The sequence below is a fragment of the Dicentrarchus labrax genome, unplaced genomic scaffold (genome assembly GCF_905237075.1).
Source record: "Dicentrarchus labrax unplaced genomic scaffold, dlabrax2021, whole genome shotgun sequence".
Taxonomy (NCBI): Eukaryota; Metazoa; Chordata; class Actinopteri; family Moronidae; genus Dicentrarchus; species Dicentrarchus labrax.
Window position 1 is genome coordinate 16,535,518 of NW_026136708.1, and position 27,680 is coordinate 16,563,197.

At 40.7% G+C, this 27,680-nt stretch overlaps 3 protein-coding genes across 5 annotated transcripts in view; all 3 read right to left on the reverse strand.

The window, feature by feature from the left end:
- Positions 1-947: 947 nt before the first annotated feature.
- Positions 948-2,671, reverse strand: LOC127367923 (leucine-rich alpha-2-glycoprotein-like). Its single transcript, XM_051408175.1, has 2 exons — positions 2,221-2,671; positions 948-2,116 (listed from the first exon to the last, which is right to left on the reverse strand). Exon 2 carries the CDS (start codon positions 2,104-2,106, stop codon positions 1,087-1,089), a length of 1,020 nt encoding a protein of 339 aa, XP_051264135.1. The 5' UTR covers positions 2,107-2,116; positions 2,221-2,671; the 3' UTR covers positions 948-1,086.
- Positions 2,672-2,816: 145 nt separating this feature from the next.
- Positions 2,817-4,268, reverse strand: LOC127367924 (leucine-rich alpha-2-glycoprotein-like). Its single transcript, XM_051408176.1, has 2 exons — positions 4,101-4,268; positions 2,817-3,945 (listed from the first exon to the last, which is right to left on the reverse strand). Exon 2 carries the CDS (start codon positions 3,941-3,943, stop codon positions 2,945-2,947), a length of 999 nt encoding a protein of 332 aa, XP_051264136.1. The 5' UTR covers positions 3,944-3,945; positions 4,101-4,268; the 3' UTR covers positions 2,817-2,944.
- A 1,623-nt stretch (positions 4,269-5,891) lies between these two features.
- rock2b (rho-associated, coiled-coil containing protein kinase 2b) overlaps positions 5,892-27,680 on the reverse strand; it is a 32,584-nt gene continuing 10,795 nt past the window's right edge. The window contains exons 8-34 of one of the 3 annotated variants that reach the window (XM_051408169.1): positions 26,881-26,972; positions 24,199-24,358; positions 22,755-22,851; positions 22,582-22,661; positions 21,764-21,812; positions 21,542-21,677; positions 21,187-21,278; positions 20,691-20,937; positions 18,991-19,097; positions 18,654-18,813; positions 18,123-18,283; positions 17,446-17,630; positions 17,170-17,239; positions 16,881-16,984; positions 15,875-16,061; positions 15,082-15,175; positions 14,708-14,802; positions 14,234-14,422; positions 13,553-13,721; positions 13,078-13,299; positions 12,376-12,443; positions 12,174-12,262; positions 11,458-11,536; positions 11,093-11,360; positions 10,025-10,304; positions 9,105-9,195; positions 5,892-7,897 (exon numbers count right to left, since the gene is read on the reverse strand). In XM_051408169.1, the coding sequence (XP_051264129.1) occupies positions 9,162-9,195; positions 10,025-10,304; positions 11,093-11,360; positions 11,458-11,536; positions 12,174-12,262; positions 12,376-12,443; positions 13,078-13,299; positions 13,553-13,721; positions 14,234-14,422; positions 14,708-14,802; positions 15,082-15,175; positions 15,875-16,061; positions 16,881-16,984; positions 17,170-17,239; positions 17,446-17,630; positions 18,123-18,283; positions 18,654-18,813; positions 18,991-19,097; positions 20,691-20,937; positions 21,187-21,278; positions 21,542-21,677; positions 21,764-21,812; positions 22,582-22,661; positions 22,755-22,851; positions 24,199-24,358; positions 26,881-26,972 (3,514 nt within the window). In that variant the 3' untranslated portion in view covers positions 5,892-7,897; positions 9,105-9,161. The remainder of the gene's footprint in view (positions 7,898-9,104; positions 9,196-10,024; positions 10,305-11,092; positions 11,361-11,457; positions 11,537-12,173; positions 12,263-12,375; positions 12,444-13,077; positions 13,300-13,552; positions 13,722-14,233; positions 14,423-14,707; positions 14,803-15,081; positions 15,176-15,874; positions 16,062-16,880; positions 16,985-17,169; positions 17,240-17,445; positions 17,631-18,122; positions 18,284-18,653; positions 18,814-18,990; positions 19,098-20,690; positions 20,938-21,186; positions 21,279-21,541; positions 21,678-21,763; positions 21,813-22,581; positions 22,662-22,754; positions 22,852-24,198; positions 24,359-26,880; positions 26,973-27,680) is intronic. The other 2 variants (XM_051408171.1, XM_051408170.1) reach the window with 2 other exon arrangements.

Sequence of the window (27,680 nt, forward strand, 5' to 3'; positions counted from 1 at the left end):
GTTTCCACCCAGAGAGAATTCTCATAAGAGGGAATTAGGATTCGCACCAACAAAACCCACTTCCTCAACCTTTAACCTCCAGGATACAATTCAGAGAGGTGGAATACATCAAAACTCTGAAGTTCTCCATCTGCTGTTTGGGGAGCATTTACAAACAAGGTTTAATTTTCATAAGTAACAGCCTCCAAAGAAGGCAATGTTTTATATTTTATTAGAGTAATAACTTACATTTGGGGTGCACTCACTGTGATCAAGGCTGGAGGACAGGCGTGTGTGGGCATATAGAAGATATACACACATACATACCCTATGAGGAAGGGAGACTTAAAGAAAGAGAGAGAGGGAGATATTTAAACACATCCAGAAGAGGTCATCTGCAAGACTCAGCCATTGCACTGCCCACACACTCCCACATGCTCAACATCATTAAAAACAAAAAGGCACGACTGAAACAATGCTGCAATCTGTGATGCAACCCACAACAAGTGAGACAGATCTGCTGGAGTAAGCATTCACCGTAACAATCTTAATAAGCACATCAAGGAAGGGGCGGGAGAACACTTTAATTTCTTGCGATTCTGTGACACCACTGAAGGATATTTTCTTTTCTTAATTGCAGCTTTTTTGAATTATGATCTTCTACGCTCTTTATTTTTTAAAACATCATTTAAAAATTCGGTTTGACAATACTTTGAATAATGCCCATTTTCATTGAGATTATGTGCCTCACAGTTCTTTAAAAAAATCAATACAATCAGAATATATTAGCATCAAGATTCGCAACACAGTTTTGGCTGGGATTTACCGAGTAAATTGGTTCTTAAATGTGCTGCACTGTCTGTTCAGTTCATTGCTTAGAAAATTTATTGAGTATCTTACGCCACCCAGTGGGCTGGACAACATCCAAGCAATGAAGAGATCAAGGAGAGATCACAAGGGAGCAGTGCTAGACAAAAGAATGAATCATGAAGTTTTATTTTACCCTTTGATACAGTAAAATATATGTAAATGATTTATAATTTGACATAACATTTTAGTGGAATGTAGAAAGTAAATGCAAAAGATCCACTTTTTTTTTTCTTTTCATCACAAATTTTGAATCTTGTGAAGTCCGAGCTCACTGCCAGTTAAAGAGACCACTTGCCGATGTTTAAGAGCTTCAGGCCCTGCACATGTCACCTCCTCCAAAAAGAAAACATTTTGAGGATGGACAGTGAGCCACTTCCACAGATACTCCATCCTCTCATCACACACCCAGGGGTTTCCTGTTAAGATCATCTGGAAAGAGGATTTTCTGTTCTCCAGCAGCCCTGAGGGTAAATTCTGCAGCTGATTCAGATTTAGCAGCAGAAGCTCAAGATGTTGGAGACCCTGGAGGAGGGTCGCTGGTAGATCTTGGAGCTGATTTTCCTGAAAAAACAGCTGGGATAGTTTCAGGTTGTGGGTGAACATTGTAGGATTCAGGGAGCTTAATTTGTTACCAGCGAGATTCAGTGACTCGAGGCGGTGCAGGTTCTTTAGGGCGTCAGGTTGTAGTTCCTGCAGATTGTTGTCACTCAAGTCTAGACTCTCTAGGTTGGGCAGCTTGTGAAGCAAAGCAGCGGGTACACCAGTTAAACGGTTTCCGGACAAGTCCAGCCAAGTCAGGCTACTGTTGTCTGGAAACCACTCAGCATCTGCTTTTTCAATCAGATTATTCTTCAGCACAAGACCATGAAGTGAAGCACAGCTGAAGACATTCGGAGGAAGATGAACCAGCTGATTACCCGTCAGATCCAATGTGTCCAAATGAGGAACGTCCCTCAGTAGATCTGAAGGAAGGCTTGACAGGTTGTTGTGGTACAGCTGGAGGTTGTTTAAAAGGGGCACAACACTCAAATGACTGGCTGTAATACTGCTGAGGATGGTGGATTGGATGGACAGTCGAGTAGTGTTGGAGGGTAAACCATTTAAAGGGAAATGTGTAAGGGAGCTTTGGCTGCACACCACCTCTGCGCCTGAAGGTGGAAAGGAACAGGAGCAGTGATCTGGGCACGAGTGGGCGCCTCTTTTTTGGTGAAGGCATTCAGCCAGTGCAGTGAAAGTCAGGAGTATCCACAAGTTCATCTTTTAAGCACTGTACAAATGAAACATATAAAGAGACAGATTCATACTGAATATAAAGAAAATGTAATAATGTAACTACAATGTGAACATCGGATCATAAATGTATAATCCTACCTGAAAGGCACAGCAGAATTCCCTCTGTGATTCATCGAGGACCTGGTTTGTTCTCAGCAATCATCCGTCAGGACAAAATGTTGCAAGAGGCAAACAAAACCAAGCAAACAAACCAGCTTTCTTCTGTACTTTATAAAAGTACAGATGTTGCATCACACAAATCAATATTTTTTTACATTCCTGCAGGAAGTTTTTCTATGTAATGGTGTAATATATTATTATAAAAATGTTATTTTCAGCAGTTGAATGAATGATATATATGATTTAATAATTTGATTCAGAAATATTTGTGGTGTTTGGATTGCTCCTTTTGAAGACTGTTAGGAAAGAATAATTCATAATTTATAGAAATATGCTTATTTGCTTGTTTTGCTGAGAGTTATACACTCTCATGTCTGTCGATTCAGTATGGAACTATAGCCAGCAGCTGATTCGTTAAGCTTAGCATAAAGACTGGAAACACAATGGTATTGATCTTTGCATCTAAATCTCAACAAAGATAACAGCAAACCGTGATCCCAAAAATGTCAAAAACTAGTCTTTTCAACACATTTTATCTGCATATAAAGTACAAGGAAAGACTCTTAAATGCTCTCTTTAATCATATCATATTTAATTATATATTTGCATTACACAAAAGAGAATGCTGATTGAAAAGTAAGACAGCTCTGACAGGCTGAACTGGGTATATTACCATATCAAATAATAACCCGTATTTGATATGTTAAGACTGAGACCTTAGTTCACTTTCGGTCAGTGACATCACTGAGCGCTGTGCCAGGGACTGCGGTCTTGCACATACGATGTTCTCTGGCAGGAAGACCTTCTTCTTGTTCTTCTGAAGCCACCTCCAGAGGTACTCCATGGACCCATCACACCGCCAGGGGTTGTCAGTCAGGTCAAGACCCTCATCATCCAGTGAGTTCAGAGGGTCCAGCAAACCGTCAGGGATGTGGCTCAGCTGGTTGTCATCAAGACTCAGGACCCTGAGCTGAGTGAGCTCCCGAAAAAGGTTTTTGGGGAGTTCGTTGATCTTATTTCGAGTGACGAACAAATAGGTGAGGTTATGGGTGTTCTGAAATAGAGCTGCATCCAGGGTGATTAGCTTGTTGTGTTTCAGGTTTAGCCTCTCAAGTTTGGTCATAAAGTCCAGAGGATTTCCAGAAAGCTTCTCCAGATGGTTTTTGGAAAGGTCCAGATTCTCCAGGTGGGGCAGCTTCTGGAGCAGAGCAGCTGGGATCTTCGTTAACTGGTTCCCAGATAGATCCAACCAGGTGAGGCTGCTGTCATTGGGAAGCCACTCAGCATCAGCTGTTTCAATCTGATTATTCTTCAGCACCAAGCTGAGGAGCGGGGCGTGGCTGAAGACATTCGCAGGCAGAGCAGACAGTTTGTTTCCTGTGAGATCCAAAGTGTTGAGGTGAGGAACGCCTCTGAGAAGATCAGAAGAAAGGCTTTGCAGGTGGTTGCTGTACAGGTGGAGTCCTTGCAGCAGGGGCGTGGCGTTTAGATGCTGCCCGGAGATGGAAGTGATGTTTGTGAACTGGATGGTCAGCATGGTGGTGTTCTTCGAGAGACCCTCAGAGGGGTACTCTGTCAGGGGAACCTCATTACAGACCACCTCAGCTCTTCTGTTGTAGCATTTGCAAAGTGCTGGGCAGGACAGAGTGCCCTGGTAGAAATAAGCCATCCATAGGAAAGCAAGAGCAGACCAGGACTTCATTACTAGGACACAAGAAGGGGGAGGACACTGAATTAGAAATGACGATATACATCAGAAAACTTCAACCATTCGCCCCCAAAAACATCTGATAAAACCACAAATCATTTCCAGTTCATGCACATCATATTCATTAACATGAGTAACACAATAAACTTACTGTTGTTTTATAGTTGAATGAGTATCAGCCAGACTGCTCCTTATATTAGATTCAGCAGTGTTCACTAGCAAATTACTGAGTCATTTGGGGAGCAGAATCCCCCAATCTAATCATTACCTATTGAGTAAACAAGGACCCGTCACAGCACCATCATTCGTCAAAGATAGGCAGTTGCAACAGACCGTATGACTCTAACCTGCGGGGAAAGTACAAGACCTGGAAACTTGTTTATGTTGGTTTATTGACTTACAGGTCTGTTACTAATGGCTGATTCTGAAATTCGATGTTGTAGTCTATGTGTTAATGTGATCATATGAAGTTTAAGATTGTCTGATGGTTTGCCACTTATGAAAAATTCCAAAGTTAGATGTTTACAATACTCTGCACATTGAATTTTTTAGATATGAGGAAGGAGGAGGAGAGACAGATGGAGAGAGCATGTGAGCGTGTGTGTGTGTGAGAGACAGACAGACAGACAGACAGACAGACAGACAGACAGACAGAGGTAAAATGCATGATTAGTAATTTAAAATTGGGTGGATTTGATTAATTTTGCTGGAAATTAAATTAATCTTCAGAGTAGTTGCATAGTTTTTAGTCATACAGCAGCAAGCTTATCATTAAAAAACTTTAATAAAGGCCTCAACTTATACCTTTATTTTTTTTGTTAATTAATTTACTTACCAACATATTTGAAGAGTAAAAGGAATGTGTATCCATTTCTTAAATTGTTTCTATTGTATGTAACCAAAGCAAAAATACATTTATGCCACAAGCAGTAGTGGATAAAATAGACCAATCCTTTGATTATGTAAAAGTAGATATACAATAACATAAAAACACTCCATTACAGCAGTCCTGTAAATAAGTTTTACAAGTACTCAAAATATTATATTATTATATATTAAATATATTATATTAAAGTATTCTTTACGCAAAGCAAACTGGGTTGGGGAGTTGGAGCCAATTTGAACTATATTATACTTTTGGGTGTAAAAATATCTAAAAAACAAATCTTGTTGTGGTTTATAAACTGCTCATATATTTTGTATGTAAAATCTTACTCAGCAAAGTAACTAGAGATTACATTTGCCTAATAAATAAAGCAGAGTTTCTCTCTGAAATGAAGTGGAGTGGATGTACACAGTGGCATAAAATGGAAGTTCATGTACAATTAACTATAGTCCTTAAGCAAATTAAGTGATTTACATTACAGCTCTAATGGAGCAAAACAGATCAGATAATGGAGCAGATAAGCAAATGCCACTTTGTCCACAGCTAAAGAAATAAAGAAAAATAACCCTCTTACCGGCCAGTTAGCAAACCAGCCTGACAAAGGACACAGAGGAGCAAAGATAGCAGAATAACAGTGAATACAGAGCAAAGCAATATAATAGTCATTAGTGCAGACTGTTAAATTGTTTAACCTATTTAACCATGTGCTGGATAAAATATTTATTAGTAGGCTACATCATGTATGATCACTACAATATCCTGAGGTTACAGATAAATTCTTATTATATTATCTTGAGTTAACATAACAATGAAACAGTGGTGGAGGAAGTGTTCAGTTCCTTTACCTCAGTAAAAGTAGCAACAGTGCAGTATAAAATACTCCATTACAAATAAAAGTAGTATTATTAACAATTTTTATTCAAAACAATGCATCATGTTTTATAACCTAAGTAAAGCTCTCAGATGTGTACTTATATACAGTATTTGATAGAATGTACTTACCAGCACTGAAACAAAGACAACCCTTTTTAGAAATGTAAATTAAAAGACTAGGGATAACAGAATGAGTGTTTATTCTCGATGAGGAGGAGAAACAGCAGGAGAAGGCTGCGTGCCACCTGAGGTCGGTGCAGCAGGCAGGTACAGCAGGTTTCATGGTTATTTAACCAGAACATACAGTCACACAGCTGATAGCGAGAATGGATTAGACCTGCGGTATGAAATACGATTTTAGCAGATGGGCAACATGATGAACCATTACATTATGTATGATGAGTGCCAGTTGGCTTTAGGCTGTTCTGAAAGATTTATTTCAGTCAAGCCCACTCACTCCACATGCACTTGCAAGATAGAGACGGACCTATTCTGGTGTAGATCAAAGTGTCCTAAAATACACTGTAGTCAGATGTAACACCTCTAAAGGATAACTACAGTGTTCCACGTCTGTTCCATGCAACACATCTGTGGTTTAAAGTCAGCGATATGCAGCAAAGGACTGTACATTATGCTCATTGTGTTTTTTGGTATTGTTTATCTTTTGACATTGTTAGTGATGCTAGCACAGACTAGACAGCAGGGCTCTCAAACTGCCAGCCTGGAGTGTCCGTCCATCCCCCTCCCTTAGGTCCACAACATGATATCAAAAATATAATGTAATTCTAGTTGTTTCATATCAATTTAAGCTACCCCTTCAATACAATTTAAATAAAACACAATTCTAGTTTTAAAAATGTTTCATTTGGCACAAAAAAAAAAACAATAGCAAAGGTCAAAGATAACCACAAATGTGTTGATGAGAAGAGAGCAGGTTTCGGACCTTCATTTGTTGTTTGGCCACGGACAATAATTATATAAACTAATGATATAAAACTGCAGAGAAACAGCTGTTTACCTTTTTAAGTATGATATTAGTAACGTAAATATTTTCATGTAATCTATACTGCACTTCCTTGTACTTTCTTGTAGTACTTTAACATTAAAGTGGCCCTCCTATGAGATGATAATACTAGCAGTGGCCCCAAGCCCATTCAAACACTGAGTTCATTATTTGTGCTCAATTGTAAACTTGATCTCACTGATCAGGTACAGTGCAACCCGGGAAGATTTGGGTGGAGAAATCATATTCAAACACCAGTTATCCTCTATTCTTCCCTTTCAAAAACCCAGAAAAACTCAAAATTGATTCTATTTCTACAGTATATATTCATTCACCACCTATCTGCTGCTTTTGATGCAATATCCATGTTATACTGGAAGGGGAATTTTTTGTGTGAGATCCAGAATGAAAGCTTTCAAATGAGGCCTCAAGGCAAAAAATTAATCATTAGGGCCACAAGTCTGAATGCTGTATGTCATGCTTTTTTAAGCCTGCTTTCACACCAAATCCTTAACGGCAATATATTGAGACAAATCCTGAATTATTCATTTTCCAGAGTAACATAATTTATTTGAACTAGTCATGAATGGTAAGAAGAAAACACATCGTGTCTGTTCAATTCACAATATTCTGACTTATATTGTAATGGATCAAATCAAGACTCATAATCATTCAGTAAAACTGTATTAATTTACAGGACAAGCATATACTATATTGGGCTGGTGATATCCATAAAAATAAACAGTCATATACTATGAGCTACACTTTGTGTTACAATACAAAGACAGACCTCTTAAACCTATATACAAATGTTCACACACATGCCTAACACCTCACAAACACAAATCCATGTGAGTCACTCCATCTGACAGAATAAAATGTCCATGTTTTTGTCATGATGATTATAAAATAAGGCAGCTTTAATCACCCAGTGTTGAGCTGAGGTTTTCGGATGAAATCTCACTCTAATATGAATACTGCTCATTTTCCTCTTGTTAAAATGACAAAGACAGTCCCAGTTCTCATGACGACAGCCAGTTTCTGTGATTTTGTGTCCATGATTAGCATTTTTTTTTTTTTTTTATTCTACTTCCCAGAAAAAAATAACACATGTAGGCACTGCGTCCAGACTGCGGTCATTAATCCACAAAGATGAAAATACACATCTTTGATCAGCCAGGGTTAACTGTGAAGAAAGAGAGAGAGAGAAAGAAAATGATGTGAAAACCTGGGATGCTACCAACAGAATGGCTGGACTTCAAAAGGCACACCCACACAAAATCCACACATATTACACAAGGAACCTATCCACACAATACATGAGTGAAATGCATAAAAAGCAGTCAGATATGGGAATTATCTTGGTCTGCATGTTTGTAAGTAATAAAATACTGAAGCACATTGTGGGAAATACTCTTATTTGCTCTCTTGCTGAGAGTTTGATAAGAACGGTACGGTAAATATGAATAAATATAAAGCTACAGCCTGTAGATGGTTAGCACTTGTAACAGGGGGAAACAGCCAACCTGGCTCTGATAAAACAAAACCTTCACAGAGTAACTTCTGGTTTTACGTGGGATAATGTGTCAGACTATTTTCTTGACAGGATACTTTTTTTTAACACTTTGTTTGAGTGAGCTGCAGAGGTGATCTTTTTGTTACCTTTGTATGGAGCCAGGTTAACTGTTCCCAGTGTTTATGCTAAGCTAACAGGCTGATGGCTGTAGCTTCATATGTAATGGACCAGTACGAGATTGGTATCGATCTCCTCGTGGCAAGAAAGTGAATAAACGTATTTCCCAAAATCACAAACTACTGCTTTAATATTTTACATGAAACACAGAGACTAAGATTATTCTCAAATATTTCTGCTTTTTGTGCAATAAGTATGTGCAGCAAGCATATTTCCCAAACTGTCAAACTAATATTGTAACATCAGTGAGGTTCAAACACAGAGTTTATGTTTTCCACTCGAATGTAAATTTAGATGTCACACAAAACCATGCTTCTGGCCACAAAAGAGCCTTCTACTAACTGTAACACACATGCAGAGGTCCAGTTACCCTCTGTGCCCCCTCTTTTCTTTCACTTCCTTCAGAAGAACATATCATCATCATCATCATTATCGACATCATCCAATGGCCAACTCCAGTCTTTCAGGCCAAACTCAAGCATTCTGAAACAGTACGTATGAGGTTCACCGAGGGGTCAAAGCCTTTAGAGTGTCATAAACTGCTGGGGCAATACATGCCAAGTTCACCTGGGGGCAGTACAGAGCTGTGAGTAGTTAATTGAGCTCCTGAATGCTGCTTGCTAGGATGAGGGGACGGTTAATGGACACAGCAGCACAGCATCAAGGCGGGTGGACAGACGCAACAAGCTCTGCTACTTACAGTCTCCCAGCATGAGAGACGTTAGAATGGTGGGGTCAGAAGTGAAGAGGTCAGAGGTCAGTGGAGGATGATACGGAGCATGGGGCCAGGGCTGAGGGATGAGAGCCAGTTAGGTTGTGGCTGAGAGAGCAAACTTTGAAAGCTGAGTGTCTTAATCAATCACAGAAAACAGGACAGATACAGTTAGTGACTCCCATAATGGTTTGGTGCCATTTCCTGCTCAATTAGGTGGCTACTGACGCTGCATTAATGCTGCATACAGCGTTAATGCACATGCAAATGATTCAGGAAGTCTGTTTAACGTGAAACATCCTGTGCCAGCCACAGCTTTATGCCCCTTTCACGACTGAGGATCATCAATAATTAAAGAGTCTTGTTGTTTCGATAGGGTTTTTTTTAAAAAATACATAGATTTTTTGTAAGATTAGCTCAGATTTGAAGATTTGAAGACCTGAAACTTATGTTTCATACTGCAAAAAGGGACACCGATCACTGCGGTTTACAGTAAATGAAGTTCTCTTGTGACACTGACAGCTCAGAAAAGGCAATATGATAAGAAAAGAAGAGAACATTTGGGAGAAAACACAAAGTCTCGAAGTAAACAGTTTTAAAATAACCATCTGTGGTGTGAATGGTATTTTAAAATAACATTTTAACCCAAACAAATTGAAATTCCCCCCAAAACAATTCTTGATATTGCTGTTGCCTTTTTTTTTCACCAACATACCGGATATAATATTCAGATGACAATAAACTATTTTTGTTTTCAATAACTGAAAGTAACATACATATTAGCCGTAGTGAGTTTGACTTTGAGAACAAGATGGACAGAAGATATCGTGTAAACAGATACTGCAGTCATGTTAAAAAATACCACAGAAACAAACTTTAATATGGGTGGAAAGTGTCCCCGTCCTCACCTCGGCTTCCCTGATGACTGCTGCTGTCGGCTGGGCTGGATCTTGATTGCTCCGCGATGGGCCGACATACGAGGCGAACCCCTGGGAGAAGGTCGCGGAGAGACTCGTGGAGAGGAACGTGACGTTGCTTCAGGAGGGGTGTTCTGTGCCGCAGAGGGAGGACTCATTGTTGGGTGTTTCCTCGGGATGCGTTTGAGGAGGTGACTGACCCAGCGCTGCTGCTCCTCCTGAGAGTTGGTCAGCAGAAGCAGCTCTTTAGCAGTGGACATGTCATAGTTCACTGTTGAAGAAAGAGATTTGAAATAGATTAGAAACAGATAAGAAAGGATACTTTCTTTTTAATAGAAGCTGTTTGCTGGCTGGAAGTAATCTTCCAACATAGCAGCCAAACCATCATCAAAGTCATCATCGACTGAGTGACCAAAAAAATAGGAAGACGTGTGCGATGATGTGATGCCATAAAAATGCCCACTGATACTGTATTTCCAATTTGTGAGTAAGGTGTAGCCTCCCTGCTGTTTCAATGCTGGATTCACTTAAACAGTAAGTCACTGCAGCTGATCAATCAGAACCACACAGGTGACTTGAATTTCAAAGTCTATATTTCCAAAACGACCACATTCCTTCTGTACAACTATCTGCACTAGACGCACTTCCCAAAAGATGACAGTTGGACTGGGAACAGAGAATTAACACCCATAATGTCCAGGGGAATCTTGCAGATGTGTGGCCGATTGCTTCTAAAAGACGAAATCTGGAGGTAATCCTGATCGCCTCGAAGTCCGTGTGAAGTGAGTTCAGTTACAGAGGAATATAACAGGGCAGAACTGACGCTAAAGCAGACACTTTTCATACTTTTTCACTTTTTTTTGCTGAGACTACTGTATTTCTTTGTATATTGTGGTAGTGTTGTACCTGGCTACCGTATCTAAACATCTCTCTGACACAGTGTCAAATACAACTATCAATGGTGCTAACTAGACGTGTACACACACATACTCCATCTTAATGATGGCCAAACACCCGATGAGTAAAGTTCTATATTAACTCTCGACTGAGCATACTGACCCTTGCAGGGCACAATAACTTCCTCCTTTCTGTCCAGGTGGTCTTTGTGGCACTTGGTGTGGCAGCGGCGGCACTCGAGGGCTGGCGGGGGCTTGAAAACATGCCACAGGGGCCGAGTGCAGGCCTCGCAGCTGGATGGGAAGTGGTAGAGAGTGATGATGAACTCGTGGCCCTTGTGGCTGATGTAGGAGGGACGATCACCATGCGGCGTGGGCTCCACTACAACCTCCTGTTCGCGTTTAATTTCGCCTTCATTGGCATACAGGACCTGGGAAAAGAAAACGAAGGAAATGGAAAGATTTATTGAGGCAGGCAGTTAAATTGAGAAAACCTGGCTGCTGACTGAGAAGGTTCACGTCCATTACCTGGAATATCCTTGGAATTTCTTTGGGATCAGCACGGTACACGTCAGTATGAGTGACAGGTCGGACATGAAACAGCTTACTGTAGGAGGAAGACATGGAAGAGTTCAGTGTAGATCCAAGGTAACACAGTGGGTGTACTGCTCTGGTTAAAGAGAGATTTAACCTGTTGTATCTAAACTTGAACAACCTGAAAGACATTGGCTCAAAATGTCTGTGATTGGGCAGCTTTGGGTCAAAAAGATGCTTAGTTGAGTTAGTTTCCTCTTTTAAAGAACTGTTCTAATCATATAGTTTATCCTGACTTTAGTTTTAGTTAAAGTCTGTTGTTTGTTCTGTACATTTGATCTAATTTTTACTCTCTCTTATTTAAGCGTTTAGCCACATGAGCATGACTGTAGTCTCAACTGATCCTTCAGGATGAATTATAATAACTTTGGTGATCCCTTAACTTTTCATCCATGCAAAGATTTTTACCATTATTAATATTTTTTGGTATTACATGTTTGCATAAATGACTCACTCTATGTTATTTTTATTTGTCTTTGTATTTAGATAATTCTGTTTGTCATTTTATTTTGAAATCACCTATGTGCCTATTGCTTCTCCTATTTCCTAACAACTCCAATGCCACATGGAAGTGAGCAATGAATGTACAAATATAGTGTATGTGAAACATATCTGCTCAATAAAAAAATAAAGTTTGATATATGACTCACTCGATGTCCAGAGTCATGAAAGGGTTGGCTTGCTCTCGGTCCAGCTCACTGTTGTAGAACAGGATCTTCTTACTGCTCACAACTACATACTGTAAAGGAAAGGGAAACAATTGCAGAAAGGTTACATGGGGAAATGACTCAACGGTGATTACTAAGAAAACAAATCTGTAGATGAGATGAGAAATAACGCTGGATACATTACTTTTTTGTCCCAGCCGAAACGCTTTGTGTTCTTAGTGGGAAGTGAAATCCAGCCCGCCAACCTGGAGTCTAGTTTGCAGAGAAAAAATAGGAAGACGTTAACACAAAGACAGCCTTTAATCATGTGAACCACTTAAAAGAACACCTTGTCATTTTGAAACTTTGGTGGCATTTTCCTTAAACATCACTTGGAGAGCAAATGATTCCTCACTTAAACCATAAAAAGGGTAAGTGGAAGGTAGTCTTGCTACTTGGTTTCAACAACAGACTACTCAGTGGAAACTATAAGGAATGGATTACAATGAATTGTTAAAAAATAATTATTTAAATAGGAAGCGTTTTATTTTTAGCTCAGTAAAAGTTCGACACACAAACTTCGCTCATGGAAAAATGTTTCCCCACCATCTTTTGCAGTGAAATAAATGTGAAAAAAGCAGGGCAACATCAAGCTGTGAGTATGCATGTGTCCAGTGAACAATAAAAAGGATTAAAGCACAGCAGAAACAGAGCGGGGATTAGCTGACACTTGGCAAGGTTAAACCAGGGTTGAGGATATTTCTTTCTCAATTCCATTATTTTGGAAAAAGTATTTACCTGAAATTTTAAAATACTGAAAATATTTTAATGGATAAATGATAAACCATTGTTATGTCAACTGCAGTTTTAATCCCCATCCCAGGTTTGAACCACCATGCAGGGTCACCTTCGGGTTCAGCCTCAGGGGGCTGTTCGTAGGTGAGGGCCAGGGGACGGTTGCCCTGCTCCACCCGCCCATCATATTCTTCGTCATCCTCAGAGTCAGAGTCAGAGTCAAAGAGAGTGCGAGCCGAGTGAAGATTGGGTCGGGTGTCGATGCAGACAGATTTGTGTGTGCGCTGGTACGTGAAGGACATTGATTCTGAGGTGTGGGAGTGAGTAATGCGCACTGCACCAGGCCCCAAAGAGAGGAGTTGAGGTGAAATGAGGGGGGAAAAGGAAGAAGCATAAGGAGGAAAAAGGTCAAAAACAATTGGCCTGGAAGACAAAGAGACTCAAAGTGAAAACAAAGGAAACCCCAGGAAGAGAGACTACAGAAACAGGAACGCAGGAAGTACATGCAAAAATGTATTTGCTTACTGCATCTGAATGTACATGTTGGTGCCATGTTATGAGTGTGAGAGGAAGTCTCCTTTGTCTACCTGGGTATCCGTCAACCACGTCCAGGTCGTTGCCACTGCTGATACTGGTGGAGTCCAGAGAGTGGACACTCAGGGAGGTGATCTGGCAACGAAGCTGCTCAATGTCACTGTCTTTACTGTCCAAAGCCATCTGAAGCTCCAGACGCACCTGGTTCTCTTCTGCTATCAGCTGATAAACAGACACGAACAGGGTTTTAATTGCAGTTCAATTGTTCGTCTGTAATCTGTAAATTCTGTATACAACATTGTGGGATTGAGGTGGCATGGAGAATTCCTATTGGTCGACAGCAGAGGCCAGAAAATAAATGGGCATCCTTAAATAAATTTAAATAATAATAATAATAATTTATTGGAACAATGTTTTAATTTGAACTATTTAAACTGCCTTGGCAATATTCTGTACATGTGTTGTTCTAACGATAAAGGATGCACATTTATTTCCTGCTGTTGACCAATACGAATTCTCCTTCTACACATCTGGAGCGGGTTTAAATGTGATCTTTAGGCAGGACTATAAATTAACAAGTTCATTAATTCCAAGTAGATATTCAATATAATTCAAAGTCCATTTGTAACGTACAGTATTTCCAGCTAGATCTTGCTGTTATAATCAGTACACACAGTATTAATGTTACACTGTTTGTTGGTATGCTGGTGTGTGTGTAGTGTGGGCATACTGACCGCCTGCATCTCCGTCATCTCTCTCTGGTATTTGATGATGGTGCTATTGAGTTTCTCCTTCTCCGTTCTCAGCTCCAGCTGCAGCTTCCTGTTCTCCTTCTCCTTCCTGTGCACCTCAGTGTCGATGCCTCTGTGGCCTCCTCGTATCGTCTCTCTCCTGTTCATCACCTCGGCCAGCTTGTTGATAGCCTGCGAACAATACACAGCTTAACAGAGATCCATTTGTGATAAATCTGACTTCAGTAAATACGAAGGGAAGCCTGCAGGACTATCAACGCCAGTAGACGCTGATAACTTGTTTTAGATCTTAGTGATTTTGACCAGAGTTCAACACAAGCCTGCAGCAGAAAATTATTCTTAACAACAAATGATGTGACATAACATTCGCATGCGAAAAAAAAAGAAGGGAAAAGTATGAAAGTATAGAAAATATTCCAGGTTTCCAGACCTGTGTAGGCGCCCAGAGACACACACCTGAATTTTTAGTGTCCTTTCATTTTGCAGCTGCCTTTCAAAGCTCAGTTTTACTGAGTTCATCTGCTTCTCCTCCTCCTTGGCTTTCTGTAGCTCTGTATAAATAGCAGAGAAGAATATTAATTCAGGGCTCATATAGATTTTTACTTAACATAAGTTTTACAGAAGTAATCCATGACTTATAGCGCAAGTTTGAAGACCAATATCCTGCCGCTCTACAATACACTTGTTCCCTGATGGCTGCTTTTCATGACATTTCATTTTCACACCCTATAAATCATCTGGATATGTAAGACAGCTTTTTAACACATATTCCAGGACTGAGGCAAATGTCATTCCTGTAGAGTTGCTTATTAATTTAAAATTACACTCACGTTGCTGCATTTCTTTTAGCTGGTTGTTGAGCTCCTCCTTCTCACTGGCCAGGTTGGCCACATCCACTGTCAGAGTGCGATTGGACTCCTCCAGCTGTGTGAGGGTAGTGGTTAGTTTCATCCATACAAACAAGCAAGCAAACTTCATTTTCATAGCACATTTGAAATGCAAATTATGGCAGGGGTTGTTAATTAAGTAGGGCTATGAAGCAATGTTTGCATCTTTCTATTTTCCTGCCGGCATTATCAGGCAATTCCACTTATCAACAGTTGGTGGCGCTACAGTGCCAAGAAAGGCAAGAAAGAAGAGCGCAAGCTTGCAAGCATGGATGTAAAACATATCCAGGTTTCTAAAGCTTAAAAATTTAAGTTTGTTTACAAGAAAATTCAACAGGGTTCCTTTAAGTAGCTGACAGGATAGAAAATGTTGTCAAACCTGTAACAAGGATGACAAAAGTTGAAGTTACAGTACTGTAAACTGCAATTAAAAACTAAATTCCATATTAAACAAAAAAGACGTCCTATATTTGGGGATTTTCAGCTTTTACCTCGTTATATTTATTTACCATTATGAATGCAATTTATTTTATTTAACATCCATACAGGCAAAAAAGTACTAAGGATATGAAGAAAAATCTGTTCCATGTCGATTAGACAGAAATATTATTTAGATTTAAGACATTTTAAAATTCTGATTATTGGATTGTACTTTTTAATAACCCATGCACAACCTGTATATTGAAATTTTAACCACATATACTTCCTAGATTTAATCAACCAAAAAGGGTCTCACCGAGCTGATGGTAGCCTCCTTGTCGCTTAGCTCCTGCCTGTGTCTCGCCATCATGTCTTTGATCTCCAGCTCCTTCATGATCTTCTCCTTCTCCAGGTCGGAGTACTGCTCCTCAGCGATGGAGCGAGCCAGCTGTTCAGAATCCGCCTTTGTCAAACTGACCTCCAGCTGGGATGTAAGGGAATCTCTGTGGAGGGAAGAAGGGAAGCAACTGTTATTAGCGTATTACTGATATGCTAAAACTAGATAAATCTTTGAACTACAAAAATCCCTGCTGTTATTATGCCAGTCAGAAATAGACTGCCTCGTGTGGACATACGTTAATATTTGAATGACCTTTTTGTCAATGCAGGATTTTAAAGCAGGGGAGTTACACTGGATCATAGTTTGTCCACAGTAATCTTGGGCTGTAATGCATCTGGGAATGCTGCTGGTCTGGTTAAACTTCATTCCTTCAGTTAAAGGTCAAGTCCTCCTTTTTGGCTGTGAGATGAATTCACAGAGGGCAAATAACACTAATCTGAAACATGTGTTGCATTATTTAAAAACAGATAAATGTTAAACTCTGTAGTGTTATGCTGCATGTTCCTCACCGCCACTGACATTTAAGTCTAAAAATATGAGTTTTTAGTATTTTTATCTTCAGTTTTATGCATAACACCTAGTTTGTGTTACACGCTTTATACTTGTTATACTTCTTTTCCTTTTTTGTTTCTATATGTTTTGTAGGGGATAGGGATAGCAGAATACAGAAAGGAAATGGGAGAGAAAGAGGGGGGGATAACATGTAGCAAAGGCAGGCTGGATCCGAACAAGGCTGCTGCGGTAAGATAAGCAACTAGGGCGACTTTGCACATTCATGTCAGTAAATCTCTAATTTATTGTTTTGGTTTGTATATATATTTTTCTGGCTTTGTTAATAGGTGTTTTATGCTGTACAGTCTCTTGTTATGATGTTTAGACTGGAAATGGGAGCAGTCAGAACAAACCAATCATCCACAGTTACCTCTCCTCCTCATATTCTGCCAGTCGCCGCTGCACATCTTTACACAGTTTATTCTTCTCATCACACTCGTCCTTCAGCTCACGGATCTGCGTCTTGTAAAGGGTCTGGGAAGAGGACAGATTTGTATAATTTCATATCACAGGTCTGAGATGGAGACAGAGAAATAAAATCCCTCAATGTAGATTTGTTGCTAGTCTGACAACGTTATGTTATCTATGCTGGGTTTCAAATATTTTAGTCACTACGAGGCAAGGGGCACAAAAGAAGGAAAATTGTTGGTTAGACTTACAGTGAAATACTGCTCTGCCTCCAGTTGGTCCTTCAGTTCCTTCAGCTGGCCACCCGCCTCCTGCTTCTCCCTGGAACACAACCAGCAATCTGTCAGCCATTACTCCTGGCCAACTAACCACCAGAGCCAAAGCACTTTCCTCAAATCAGATATGATGAATGAGATTCTCCACGACCACTTACTTAGTTGCCGACAATATTACAACAAACTCAGCTGCGTTGTGTGTTAATGTTCAATATACATTGTGCTCATTATGTTATTATATGTGTTGTTTACCTGCGTAGCTCCTGGTTCTGTTTCTCCAGGGCCTGCTTCATGTCCAGCAGGTGGTTGAGCTCCTGTTTGAGCTGTTTCTCTGACGAGCGGAGCACTGACACCTGCTGGTTCTGCATCTTCAGATCACTCTGGCTCAGACTCCGCTTGTGGATCTCCTGCTCCAGACGCAAGCTCAGGTTCTTTACCTGCGCAGACACATGCACACAGAAGCATTTATCAGCAGAGGTGCAAATCGACAGTTATGGGAAACATTTCAGGCTGCAGAATAAATAAAGAGAGGGGATCAACTCATGAGTATTTTCATGGATTACGCTGACACATTGTTTAAAAAAAATAGGGAGAAATGCCCATCACAGAGTCCTAGAGCCTTGCAAGCCTTGCTTGCTTTGTCGTAACATCTGTTAAAAGACTTGATTAGACTTAGTTTACAATATAAGGAAATATGATACAGAAAAGCTAAAAATATTTATAACGGAGAACCAAAATCGAATGTTTTTTTTTGTGGGAATTTCTTTCTAGGTGAAGAGGCAGACAGGAAACAGGGAGAGAGACGGCATGTAACTAAAGATTGCAGACGACAGTTGTGACCAAAACTTAAAAAAAAAAAAGAAGAATAACTTCTATCGATCGTTTAATGTATTAATCAACTGATTGTTTAGTGTCGTGCAAAGCATCACCTCTTCAGACAGTTTCTCCTTTTGTGCCTGCAGCTCGTCCAGTTTGTGCTGTGCCTGCTTGTAGTCACAGTCCAGCATGGAGTGGGTCTTCTCTAGTTGCAGCAGCTTTCCCTCCACCTGCAGCTTCAAGCTGTGCTCCTCCTGCAAGGTGCGCTCCATCTCTGGACCAAACAAAACAACCAGGAAATCAGAAGGGTAATCTACGCTGCACTCCATTGTTCACAGTATTGATAAAACAATTTTCACCTTTGCCTGCACCTCCTGGAGCCCCAGATAAATGTCCAGAATTACTCAAGTTAAAGTCAAATTACTGGACCAGAACTGTTTCAAGTGATGTTTCCTTTCTTCTTCAGCCTTTCTGAATCACTAAAGTCGACTTTCCTGATAATTCCTGAGTGCTTTTTAGTGTGTATTATCTCACCATCTGTGTTAAGTGAGCTAAGTAAAATACAGTTTTTAATCAACTGACCATATGCTGATGCTTTTCATCTATCCTGTATCTTTCACACTTTTGTCCTCCCACTCACTCACCTTTTAAGGCCTCAGACTTTGCCTCCTCGATGGACTGGTAGGTTTTGTTTTCATCTGCGAGCTTGGCTTTGGTGGCCTTGTGTTCTGCCTCCTCCTGCTCCAGACTCTGCTGGAGCGACCTCAGCTTGAACGTCAAGTCAATCTCTTGGTTGCTCTTTTCCTATAAAATCAAAGCAGATATTAGCTTTCTAAACACTATAATTTCTTTGGAATGTTTTATATTGAATTGACTTATTGCACAGGAACAGCCAAAGGCAAATGTTCCGAAAGCTGGGATACAATGTCAACGTAATATCAATTCACACTGGAAATTAGCAATTACAAACAGACACCCAACCTTCTCCAGGTCATTGAGCTTCTCCTGCAGCTGCTTCTTTTCAGCCTGGACCTTGGAGAGAGATGACTTCACCTCTTTCACCTCTTCTTCCAGGCCAGAAATACGTCCTGAAGTGGAGTGATGGGAATAGGGAAATTATAGAAAGAATATATGACGACTTTTAGTGCAACGGGTGCAAAAAACTACAAAAAAAGCGCACCTGAATCATACATCCTAGGTGAGACATTACATAATTCTCCCGCACATGTTTGGCCTCCAATACACGAAAAACAACTCACTTCATGTTTATTTTCCCTTTAGCTAACTCCACCCACATGGAGAATTTTACTAGGAAAAAAAAGCACAAGGCATCACAGCAAAACAGGCAACACCGTTGTTTCGATGTGTCCCCTCTGACCTCAGTGACTGGCCTCTGTGCGTGGACTGAGCACGTTTAAGTTTCCAAACAGCGTCTCACAAGAGGTGCTGGCTCTGGTTTCGGCTTTGGCTTTCATAGCCTCCTGCTTCACTCTCAGCCTTTTGAACAGATGTTTCCACCTATGATCTGATATTTCCCAAGGCCTAGTCCAAAAAACGATTCACATCTAATACCCTGTCCAGCCTCCAGCTCCAAGTTGTGTAATGCCGTTTCTTCCTGCTACTGAGGAGATGTTTACTGCAGCAGCTTTGAATGAGCCTGTGAATATCACATTACCTGCAGTTGGCAGTGAATTAACCTTTTTGACTGGTAGATTTTCTAACCTTATAACTTTTAATAGACGCATTAAAGTTGCTGAATATAAAAGGCTTGTAAATAATGGTTGGCTGGTTGCTAAGTTGGTGATTATTGTAGTAAAATTTAACAACCACATCTTAACAACAGTTTTCTTCTGCTTATTGTTAATTTCCCACCACTGTGTGCAGGCGATGTGTATAAATAATATTTTAATTTCTGCTATACAGTGGCCACTGTGGCAACAACTGCCAGTTCAGTCAGACAACTCACGTTTTTTAGTAGTATAAAATAGCTTTAGATTTTTAGATTTTCCCCGCAGATATCTTTACATAGAGATATTGGGGAGTGATGAGCAAATACCTTAAACCACCTAGCAGGAGCCTACAGGTGGAGGCTGGGGCGGTGGCGGGGCGTACAGAATGACAGGCAGCAATAATGATGCAGGGCAGCAGCGGCATTGACAGAGGAAAGAGGGAGAGCTGGGAAATTTTGCTGGTTAAATAGACCGCCGGCTTGGAAGCTTGGTTTGTGATTATGGAGAGTGAAGCATGTCGTGTGTGTGTGTATAGCAGTGCAGCTCGAGTTGACTGCCGGCAGGCTTCGCTCCATTTATGGTATAATGTTTGGTAGTTAGCTAAAATGCTAGGCTGTTGTGACAGTAGTGCAAGGGGAGAAGAGTCCACAAATGGACTCCTTCTTCTTCTTCTCCTTCTTATACAGCAATGTTTCTGTAAAGCCTGCTAACATTAGTCACCATAAACAGCTGGTTATACAAGAGCAAGTAAAGCTGCAGCAACAAAACCTCTGACTTTCATGAATATAGTGTGCTTTATGGTTTATAAATCCAACCTTTCATTTGTGAGACGAAGAATGATATTTCTTCTCTCAAAAGCTGCATTGTCTCACTTCACAACTACTTGGAACTACTTATTTCGTATATTTCAATAATGATTAATGTCAAAGTGTAACAGCAACCATGTCTCACCCTGCAGGTCAGTAATAGTTTCTGTCCCAAGGTTGCGATCTCTTTTCTCCTCCTCCAGCTCGGCTTGCAGCCCCATCAGCTGCTTCTCCAGCTCCATCTTGCCGTTTTCCAGCTGGCTGCACTTTTCCTGCATCTCCCTGAGGCTGACCTCCAGGCTCTCAGCCTGTTTCTGCGCCTCTGCCTGACTCTTCTTCAGCCGCGCTGCCGCTTCCTGCTCGGCCTGGAGCACGGCGTTGGCCTCTTCCAGCTACAGATGAGAAACGGACAGGATGAAACATTTCCCTGCAGGCTAAACTGGGTTAGTGCTGCGGTGAAATTAAAGGGATTTAATGGGGGAAAAGAAGAAGAATGAAAACAGAAGGCACAGTTGCTTGCTTGAATATGGATTATTAATTCAGCATAAGTGCACTTATTTAACTGTGAAGCAATATGAAAATGTATCAATAAAAGAAAGACAAAGCTGTGTAAAACTATGTTAGGTGAAGCTCCCTCTCACTTGTCTCTGCAGCTGGATGTTTTCCTCATTGGAGATCTGTGAATTCTGGTTCTTCTTCCTAAGATCCTCTAGCTGGTCCCTCAGGTTGTTCACTAATGAGTAAATACACAGTTAATGCAGTATTTTATGTAACACACTCAGTGGACCCTGTAAATACTATGATGAATTAATAGCCAGCATATTTAACAATACAGTATATACTGTGACAAAATACTGGGGGTGCAGAGTTCCCAGGTATCCTTGTGGTTTATTACAACGTTTTAATGAGTTTAGCAGTCAGACTGATATGTTAGAAATGCACTTATTCAGGAGTTCCAAGCTTAATGGTTAGAAAGGATATTTCCCAAGTGCTCACATTCGTTTTCCAGGCTGCGTTTTCTGTCAGCTTCAATCTCCACCTTGCGCAGGTTCTCGGCACTCTGGTGCTGCAGCAGAGCTCGCTCTCTCTCCAGCTGTCTTAGCGAGGCCTCGACTTTCTGCCTGCTACTCATCTTAAAATAAAAACAATGTTGTGAGTGGAATGATTTCTGATCTACTTTATTATATCATGATTGAAATTGCATCCATCCATCCTTACCTCCTTGTCTAATTCTTTCACCAGCTTGTCTAAACGGTTGGTGGCGTTTCTGGGGAAAAAGAACAGTTTTATTGCAGAGCTCTTCTCACAAATCCCCTTGTAAAAAGGCACCTGCCTTTTGTTCTGTTATTATCACTGTAGGTACAAGTTTCCAGATATTCAGTTTTTCTTCATTTATATGCAAATGTATCACGCAAAGTACTGGACATCTCCAAAATACAACAGACAAAACAGACAAAGAGAGCAAATCACTAACCAACTGTTCTTTGTACTCTGTACTTTGCTGATGTAAAATGTCGTAAGTGATTTATTTCCGTTCTTTTTAATCTTTTTAAATTACCCTTATCAGAAGCTTTGTAGGATGGGATGTCACTTCCTGTTGTGTAAAGCAATCAAACAGATTTCCTGGCTTATCCAACAGCTGGCACACAGCATGAATGCCAATATTCTCAGTGATTGCCTGTTTTAGTTAATAGTTATTATTGTTTAAAAAGGATTGGCGTAATGATAAATATAAACAAGCTACATGCACGAGCGTTAAAATGTTGGATAAAAGTTGGATGATTTTGTGCTCATTTCATGATGTTCTTGAGGTTAAGAACTCTTTAACCCAACTTTTTGGTGAGTTATTGCTTGAAAGGGACGTTTTATCATGAATGAAAAGTTAACAAATGTTTTCAGTTTGTACATTAAAAAAAGTAACTATCAAAATATTATAATAATATAGTATAATAATAAAGTAATATTTGTAATGTCAGAATGAGTAAAGAATCACTGCTGGTGCTCTGCGTTTGTGTGTGTTATTTGTCTAGTCGTACTTGCACTTATGCTCCAGCTCATTTTTGGCCTGCATGTCATGGTCGCGTTGCTCCTCCAGCTGATGAAGCTTTTTCTGCAGCTGCTCAGACCACCATAAAAGAAAATACTGTTACCTAATGGTCCTTTCCATATTTCTTTTAATGTCTTTTATCTCTCCTCCAAAAACACATACCTCTTTATTACTCTCTGAGCAATACTCCTTATCCTTAGCGTTTTCCTTACTGTCCTCTGAATCCTCCACAGAGCAGTTGTTATTTACCTTCAGCAGCCTGAGAGAGAAAGGAGGAGAGTCATGAATGTCTATTCTGTGGTAATTTTCCAGTCCTCATAACATCAAACACCATCCACATGTCCAGATCTCTACAAGCAAGAGACATATTTTACTCTAACCACCTTTATAATACAAGCTCATCAAGGTTGTGTAGAATGTTCATCAAGACACGTCGCATTTATTGCATTATTATTACTATTTACATAATCTCAAAACCTGAAACCATGTGCTGTGGAAAAAGCAATAAGGTCTGAAGATCTTTCTTACATCTGGATGGTGTTACCTTCATAGAAACCCAAAGGACGCCTCCAACCCGCGCTGTTTGTTGCCAACTGTTAACCATGAATGGTGGGCAACTATCTCTGGGAACCATTACATGCCACATGGCTGCATAATGGACAAGGAATCTCAAGCAATTTTATGATCACTTTAAGACCAGTTGTGCCCTTTAGCAAAAACTGTTCTCTCATGGTTTTCATAATTGTATTTAATGGATATGCACCCATATATTATAAAAAACAGAAGATGATTTCAGAAAAGTTGTATTCTAAAATGCACAATAAAGAGAGTTGTCATCAAGGCCATACTTTTTATTACCACAGTATTCAAATATTATGAGGAATTTGGGCTATTTTCACCACCACCTGTGTACACTTGTGCACTGGCTTGATTGTCATTTACTGACTTGCTGAATGCTATTGTTTCAACTTTAATCTTTATTGCCCACAAATGTGGAAATTTGCCTTTAGCCTCACAGGCTGGTTAAAACATTGTAAATCACAATTACAAACAGTAATAAATAATCTAACATGCACAGTTCAGACGACAATAACTGATATGGTTTCAATGTAAGATGAATTTATGAATTGAAAGTTATTGCATTTGGTATGAAAGACTAATAAGATTAAATAACTATAGGATCATGAATCAAACACACTGGTGTTTTTTTTTTTTTACCAATTTAGAAGCAGGGCTTCAAAAACTAGACTTCAGCATAAGCAAAGAGGGCATTTAAAGGGGCTGTCAGAACAAGGCAGCAGTGTGGAACCTGAACAGGCTTACAGTGTCTGACTGGTGTATGACTGTATTAAAAGGTATGGGTGTGAAGCTGTCTTTTTCTACCTCTTGCATTTTAGGTGCAGCGCTGTCTTTAAACCCGTTTCCTGAATCTAGAAGCCCTTGTAAAAGCTCCCACACATGAGAGCTACATTTTGTTCCAGTTAAAATCACGGTATCACAAAAAAAAAGTACATTCACAAAAGGTCAGCAAACTCTAATCTAGACAAGATCTCTATGCCCAGCAGCATATACGAGGTAAAAAGAAATGTCAGAATAAAACACTCACTGGTCCTCCTTGAAGTAAGTGAAGCCGACAAACGGTAGCTGGTTGCCCACAAAGGCTTTGGGTGGAGAAAAGGTCTCAACATCTCCTTTATCATCCTCTATGTCGTCAAAGTTACTGGTGTCTATGTCACTGTTCAGCTCTGGCACAACTGGAGCCACAGCTGGAGGACAGAAACAGAGAGAGAGAGAGAGAGAGAGAGAGTCATGGAGCAAAATGGGGAGAGAAGGAGGAGGAGGTGCAAATGATGCTGATGTTTTACATAAACTGTGGTGATCAAAGATTAAAACCTAATGCTGCAGGTATTTAAATTTAAAGTACATCTTCAAGAAACTCTCAGCAGTTTTCCAGGAGTAAAACTCTATGCCAACTTTGGCACCCTTTGCAATAGGAGTAAGCTCTCTGCAGGTTGGCGTGAGGCTGACACCACTCCTTTTCCCGGTACAGTGCTTGCTTTGTGCCCCACACACAGTGCCTTTCACCAGTGAAGCCTAAACGCCTGCTCTCTCCTCTCGCAGGAGCAGCCGTGCTTTAAAAGTCTGCACAACAGGCAGACAAAAATGTGTCAAAGGGCCAATCAGATAAAACTAAGCTAGTCCTTTAACCTATAAATAGTTCCTAATTGAGAAAAAAAAGCAGCCGCTATGGATCGAGTTCCTCAGACCAGCGCATTTCTGGCTCTGAGCAAAGCGCTCATTACTGTTAGGTCAAGACACAACCCTCAGCGTGACAAATGTGACTCAAAGATGGAGGAGAAAATACAGGGAGAGATCAAGCACAGGAATGAAACAAACGAGGGGGGAAAAAAAGGCAAAGTGCGGTGAGACAGAAAGAGACACGGGCCGCTCCATGGAGGCCCTTGTGGCACGACTTCCCAGAATGCTCTCTGATAGCGGGCGGCTAATGACAGGCAGCCGTGGCCACAGTGAGAGTGAGAGAGCGGGAGCAGCCCTCCAAACTGAGACGCCCCTCTCATTAGGCTAGTCCACACAGGCCGCAGAGCCTGCCCCGCCCGCCGCTACGGGGGGTGCTGCCTCCCGTCCCATCCATCGATTCATCCATCCATCTGTGGTGCTGGCTTATTTTCCCTTCAAACTTCCCAATGCTTAATAAGTTTGATAAACATGGAGACAACTGGGAGAATCGTCAGTGGAGCCCAAACATGGAAAATCTCCTGAGTCCTAGCCACACACAGCAGGGAGTAAAGTCATCCTCAGCGCGCACGCACGCACACACACACACACACACACACACACACACACACACACACACACACACACACACACACACACACACACACACACACACACACACACACACACACACACACACACACACAACAAAAACACAAGGGCGGGAGGTAATAAAGCCGGGATGCCAAAGGGAGCAGGGCAAGTTTGAGTGTGCGTTTGAGTGCGTGCGTGTGAGACAGGACATGCATGTGCAGTGCGGCAGTGGCACAGTAGTGGTTTTGTGTTTCAGACTGCCAGGCAGTCTTAACTTCAGTCAGAAATTCTGTCTGTTGTCTTAATCAGAGCCAGGTGAAGCAGAGAGACGGAGAGGAAAGCATAAAGAGCCTGCATGTAATCCTATACAGACAGAGGTCCTGTTCATATTACCAATATAGCCTTTTATTTATTTCCTTCCTTCCTTCCTTCCTTCTTTCCTTTTTAAGTAATGCTTAATCTGATAGAACTGTTTAAGGGGAACATTGAACCATGACTCTTTACTGATGTGCAGTGGTCAAATGCTACATTTAAGAGTAAAGTATTACCTTAATAATGTAATCACTGATGGATATCATAACAGAACAAAATTGTGATAAATATATTGTTTTTATACATACTGCAGTATTTATGAGAAATATATACTTTTTCACCTCCTTTCACCTCTTTTATTTTAGCCAATAATTAAACAATATATATCACAAGGGCCAGTATTTTATAATATTTGGACGGTTAGTTTTGGGGCTACACAACATTTAACAGAACATGCTCCTATTGGTGGATACTTTCATTATTAGTATTGGTGGATACTTTCATTATTAGTATTGGTGGATACTTTCATTATTAGTATTGCTGGATACTTTCATTATTAGTATTGCTGGATACTTTTATTGTAAGTATTGCTGGTATTGGTGGTGCAGAGCTAGCATGCAATGTTTAACCCATTGAAAAAGGTATGGTCATCAGATTTAAGTGTCTGCTCTTAACATTTAAGAGCTACTAAAATATAAACTCCTCAGCTACTTACTAGTGTTAACAAAACACTGTATTATTCCATTTAGTATAGAGTCGGTGGTAAAAGTGTCTTATATCTTCTCAATTCCCTTTAATTTATTTTTTTTTCACCCATATGCAGCTGATTATCCTGCAGGTTTTGTGCATCATGTGCTCTGCTGCTCTGCACAGCATCCAGTCATATAATGTAAGATAAGAGCGGGGAGCATATGGAGAGCATGTGTACCATATATACTCAGGCTTATTGGCTCAGGAGATGGAAATAAACTATGAACTAAGACTGAAAAGAAAGGAATGCAGAGGAATGGGCTGGAGATGATAAGAAGTGTAAGCATAATCAGAGGAATGGTAATGAGAGGTAGAAAGAGAGAACACTTCACATATTACCAGAGATGGAAAAGGAGAAATACACAAGATTCAAATAACATGCACATTACACACTTACTCTCTCGGATGTTGTCAAAGGTCCACTGGTTGTTCTTGAAGAATGGATGACATTTGATCTCATCCACTCCAGTGCGGCCCAGACGAACCTCCCTGCACACACCAACAGGACCAAGACTGTGAGCAGAGCCTCCTCAGGCTGAACACAAAACACACCCCTGCTTGTCCCCTCCACCCACCATCGTCATCAACATGTCATCCCAAACACACTGGCTAGTGGAGTGACCACTAGGCATTGACCACACTGACCAGCATGGAGAGCCACATGACCACTGGTGGACACTGGAACCTCCTCTAACCAGACAGATAATATAGATCCAGGAGGAGAGAGGGAGTGAAGACAGAAGGATCAGACTGCAGGAGGCAACATCAACAACTGACTGACTGGCTCAAACACAACTGCTGGAGCTGCCTTTAAAAGTCTACACACACATACACTCTCCCTTTCTCTTCCCCCTTTCCTCCCTCCTCCACCGCTGGGTACAGGGCTGGAGGGGTGCGGCAGTTTGGGCTTGCCACGTGTGGGACATTCCAGACCCAGCCAAGAGGAAGAGAGGGCAGGGGCGGGGAGGAAGAAAGAGAGAAGGGAGAGTTTTTAAACCCCCGCAAAAAATTAAAAAAAAAGAAAATAAAAAAATCTGACATGCAACCAGGCCAGGCTTACAACGAGCTGTGTTTCAATGCCCGGAAAACTGCAGGAGTGCAAAGGAGAAAGTTACAGCAGAAAGGGGAGGATGGAGAAATGGAAAGTGGGACCAAGAGAAAGAAGAAGAAAAAAAAATAATTGAAAATGGAGAGTGA

Excerpts from the sequence above, each read along its gene's own strand:
- LOC127367923 (XM_051408175.1), bottom strand. The coding sequence starts at position 2,106 with ATGAACTTGTGGATACTCCTGACTTTCACTGCACTGGCTGAATGCCTT.
- LOC127367924 (XM_051408176.1), bottom strand. The coding sequence starts at position 3,943 with ATGAAGTCCTGGTCTGCTCTTGCTTTCCTATGGATGGCTTATTTCTAC.